The sequence below is a fragment of the Otolemur garnettii genome, unplaced genomic scaffold (assembly GCF_000181295.1).
Source record: "Otolemur garnettii isolate 467f Iridium unplaced genomic scaffold, OtoGar3 scaffold00062, whole genome shotgun sequence".
Lineage (NCBI taxonomy): Eukaryota > Metazoa > Chordata > Mammalia > Primates > Galagidae > Otolemur > Otolemur garnettii.
The window spans coordinates 10783423-10788258 of record NW_003852457.1 but is presented as its reverse complement, the minus strand read 5'-3'; the positions used below and the strand labels follow the sequence as shown (position 1 = coordinate 10788258).

Here is a 4836-nt window from a genome sequence, read left to right as displayed (position 1 = left end):
TTTTGGTTGCACCCGTCATTGTTGTTTGGTGGGCCCAGGCTGGATTCAAACCCGCCACTTTAGGTGTATGTGGCTGGTGCCTTAGCCATTGGAGCCTCAGGCGCTAAGCCCCTCAAAGTGGTTTTGATTTGCATTTCTCTGATGATTAAAGAAGATGAGCATTTTTTCATGTGTCTATATACCACGTGCCCCCTTCTTCAGAGAAGTTTCTGTTCAGGTCTCCTGCCCATAGTGAAATGGGATCACTTGTTCTTTTCTTTATACTGAGTTTGAGTTCTCTGTGGATTCTGGATATCAGACCTTTGTCAGAAACGTAACCTGAAAATATCCTCTCCCATTCTGAGGGTAGTCTGTTTGCTTTATTTTACTTACTGTGTTCTTGGCGGTGCAGAAGCTTTTTAATTTGATCTGGTCCTAGTAATGTATTCTTGGGACTGCTTCAGTTGCCCTGGGGGACTTCCTCATAAAGTTTTCTCCCAGACCTATGTCTTCAAGTGTTTCTCCTGCACTCTTTCCAAGAATCTGTATGGTTTCATGTCTTAGGTTTAAGTCTTTTATCCAGTGAGAGTCAATTTTTGTTAGAGGTGAAAGGTGTGGGTCCAGTTTTAGTCTTCTACAAGTTGTCAACCAATTCTCCCAGCACCATTTGTTAAATAGGGAGTCTTTCCCCCAATTTAAGTTTTTGATAGGCTTATCGAAGATCAAATGACAATAAGTGCCTGGATTCATCTCTTGGTTCTCAATTCTATTCCATACATCTACCTCTCTATTTTTGTGCCAGTACTATGCAGTTTTGATCACTATAGATTTATAGTATAATCTGAAGTCTGGTAGTGTGATTCCACCTGATTTGTTTTTGTTTCTGAGAAATGTCTTGCTATTTGAGGTTTTTTCTGATTCCATATAAAATGAAGTACTAGTTTTTCCAGATGTTTAAAGTATGACAGAGGTACTTTAATAGGAATTGCATTAAATCTGTAAATTGCTTTGGGTAGGATAGAGATTTTTTAAATGTTGATTCTTCCCAGCCATGAGCATGGTATGTTTTTCCATTTGTTAACATCTTTGGCTAACATCTCTCATTCTTAAGCAGTGTCCCCTAAGACTTAAATTTCTTTCAATAATACGAATTTTTTACCAAGTTTACAAAGAGGAGGTTGGGGACATAAATATAGTTAATGCATATATTTTTGGTGTTTTTATTTATAAGACTCGTGAAAATAAGTATAGTTTCACATAATGTGATAGGAGTAAGCAAAGGAATATAGGTCAAGTAATGGTCAATTTCTTAATTTTTGATTAAGTTTTGTAAATTACCATTCTTTCTACGATACAGGAATATCTGGAATCTTTACGGTGTTTGGAGTCTGATAAAAGTAACTGGCAAACAACCAGTAAAGACTTACTTCTGGCCTATGCTAATCTCATGCATCTTACACTTTCCAGTAGAGATGTGCAGGAAAGTAGAGACTTATTGGAAAGGTATGTTGACTTTAAGGAAATAATATAAATACAGATTTTCTTTTTAGAGTAATTTATTTCATTGGTGTAAACTTCTTTATTACATCATTATTTCTATAATGTACCCAGGAGTTATACTTGGAGAAAATCTTACTATGTTTTTCTTTTTCTGTGGAGATGTTATAATTGGTTTTTTATGGCTTTAATTTTGAGAACTTTTACAGTTCTGACTTGATTTAAAATTAGCCTTATATTTAAAGAATAAGTTTTATAAAACTTTTTAAGAAAGAGTCAAGCCTTAAAATGGAAATTCTGTTACTTCATATTTTATGTCTCAAAAAAGTGGGATAATCTTGGTGAAGATCAGGTAATAATATTTGTCATCAGACGGCTAGGTTCATTAGATGTTTACCTTAATGAGCACTTAGCATCACTAGGATTTCAGAATATAGTGTTGTAGCTCAGAAACAATAACTCAAATATTTGCTTTTTCTCTTTTCCTAAACTTTGAGTATGGAAACCAGTGTCTGCATTTCATGAAAAATAATTCCATTGAATAAAACATTACTTGGATTTGTGTAAACAGTTTCAAGCAGGGTTTTGATTAGACCTTGTGGGCCACATATTGCCTCTTGCCTAATTTTGTAAATGAAGTTTTATTGGAACATATCATGCCTTTTTATGTATTATCTGTGGCTACTTAACACACTACAAGGGTCGAATTGAGTATAACAGAGACTGTAGTCCTGTAAAGCCAGATTAGTATCTGACTCCCTTTTGAAAAAGCTTACCTGATTCTTGGTTAAGACTATCCCTTTGTTTGGAAATTCTTTTTTTCCCCATCTGGCATAAAGAGAGAAGTTCATTTCACTTGAGTGTTGGAGGTAGTTTTCTTGGAAAAGTAGTGAGTGTCTTAAATTGGTAGGGTAAGTAATGGCTAAATTCAAAAGAACTAAAACTTCTAGATTGTTTTAGAAAATATTTAGGATGTTTTATTTTGTATGTCTTACATAGTCACAAGTTCCTTTTACACTTTTTGAGGAAATCAAAGACTTTGTGAGTTATTTCTATTATATATTATATTTCTATTATTTCTATTTCTATCATATCAAAAGTTAAAACAGAAATTAAAAATTCACTAAGTAGTATAATCCCATTACATGATAATAGTAGTAGCATTTTTTTGTGAAAAATAAATTTTCCAAAATAATAAAACAAATAATGAGAAGAGTGGCATTGTTCTGCATTTTTATAAATCTTTTTAAGGTCTAGCTTAATAAAACACAGCTGGATTCTCATCAACTTCCTTCTTCACTCTGTTAAACTATTACATATCACAAAGGCTCTGGAAAACTCAGATACACATACACGAGAAAGTGAGAATGATAAAGACAAAAAATTTCTTGGTATTTTTGCAAAAATAATTTTAGCCTCATGGATTTCCTGATGGTCTTTGAGAATCCTCAGAGATCCCCAGACCTCATTTGTTAAAAGATACACCTGTTGCTCTGCTATCTTTATTACATGGATTAGCTGCTTTAAAATTAAAGCACTAATGTTGGTGCTCAACATTTAAGTGTTTACTTTTGCTTTTCTTTCTAAGTGAAGATTCTGAAGATCATTAAAATTTAGAAATACTAATTAGACTACAGACAATAATTAATAGTAAGAAGTGTAATTTATTTAACTCTACAGTTACACCTGTATAGTCAGAAGGGGAAGTTACAGTGTTGATATTGAAATATCTGTCAATTATAATAATTTAGAAATGGCATGTCTAATTTGAGTAATTGAGAATTGAATTGAATTAATGAAACCATATGATCAGGAAGAAACTAGAAGGTACTTTAGTTTCCTAAGATTTATCTTGATGTATTATGAAAGGTCTACCTATAATCACTAATCTTATTTGATTTGTGTCTTTTCTGTGATTAGGGGGCTAGAAATAACTGGGAGTAAGACATTGTAGAGCAGCAGTTGGGTTGCGACCCATAGGAACTGTATTAAAGGGCTGCATCATTAGGAAAGTTGAGAACCACTGTTCTAGAGGTTAAGCTTGAAGTGTAGGAAGTATGCAGGGTAAAAATAAGCACCAGTTTTATTATCTCTGAAATGGAAAATAATAATTGTTGAAGTTTGAGTGTGGAAGATGAAATGTATTTTATTTTGAGTTAAATAATTGCGAGGCAATAATCATAATTATTAGACATTAATCCTATGGACTACCTGTATAATATTTTATTATTACAGTTTTGATACTGCTCTTCAGTCTGTGAAATCTTCTGTGGGTGGAAATGATGAACTGTCAGCTACTTTCTTAGAAATGAAAGGACATTTCTACATGCATGCTGGTTCTCTGCTTTTGAAGATGGGTCAGCATAGTGATGTACAGTGGCGAGCTCTCTCTGAGCTGGCTGCACTGTGCTATGTCATAGCATTTCAGGTAAGCCTTTTCCAGTTTTAGGCATAGTTGACACATTTCACTGAGACAGTCATGTGTTTCAAATGGAGATTATGCTCTGGTGTGTAATAATAAGTGAACAAACCTGTAGAATTAAAGTTACAAAGAAATTGTCAATTTTGATAGGGCAAAACAAACCCAGGATATATACAACAGGTGAGGCTGGTAAAATAGATGTATTAATGTACTCCTCTTGACAGTCTGCATTGCTATGACTTGAAGACCATTTGGAAGAGTTATCATCTTACTTTGCCTTTTCCGGAAACATACAAGGACATAATCTCAAATATGGTAAACTTGATTCAAAAAGATATATGTGGCCCAGCGCCTATGGCTCAAGTGGCTAAGGCACCAGCCATATACACTTAAGGTGGCAGGTTCAAATCCAGCCTGGGCCCGCCAAAACAACAATGATGGCTACAACTAAAAAATAGAAGTATGCCCAGGCCTTGGCTACTTGGGAGGCTGAGGCAGGAGACTTGCTTGAGCCCAGGAGTTGGAGGTTGCTGTGAGCTGTGATGCCATGGCACTTTACCCAGGGGGATATCTCAAAAAAAAAAAAAAGATATATGTGACTTGAACAAAACACCTAATAAGAATATTTGGGGGAATGAGTATGTAAGCTGTAATAGAAGAATGTGATTAATCTTTAAGCATGATCATCAAAAAATGTATATATAACAATATGATGTAGATTACATTTATGATAGTGTACCCGTATTATATATTAACATATAACCATATATAAATCTTTGAAAACATAAAACCTTTTCTTATACAGGAAGAAAACTGCCAAAATAGTAAACATTGTTTTCAGATGATGGTTAATGTCTCTTTTCCAACCCATTTTTCTAGTTTTAATTTTTTTTGTGTGCTCACATTACTTTTTATTTACTTTTTTTTTTTTTTTTTTT

At 33.9% G+C, this 4836-nt stretch overlaps 1 protein-coding gene across 3 annotated transcripts in view; it reads left to right on the top strand.

Moving 5' to 3' along the window:
- The window catches only part of LOC100950429 (E3 SUMO-protein ligase RanBP2), a 99326-nt gene that overhangs the window by 28901 nt on the left and 65589 nt on the right, over nt 1–4836 (top strand). For all 3 annotated transcript variants that reach the window (XM_023514935.1, XM_003792896.3, XM_023514934.1), the window contains exons 6-7: nt 1337–1482; nt 3712–3904. In XM_023514935.1, the coding sequence (XP_023370703.1) occupies nt 1337–1482; nt 3712–3904 (339 nt within the window). The remainder of the gene's footprint in view (nt 1–1336; nt 1483–3711; nt 3905–4836) is intronic.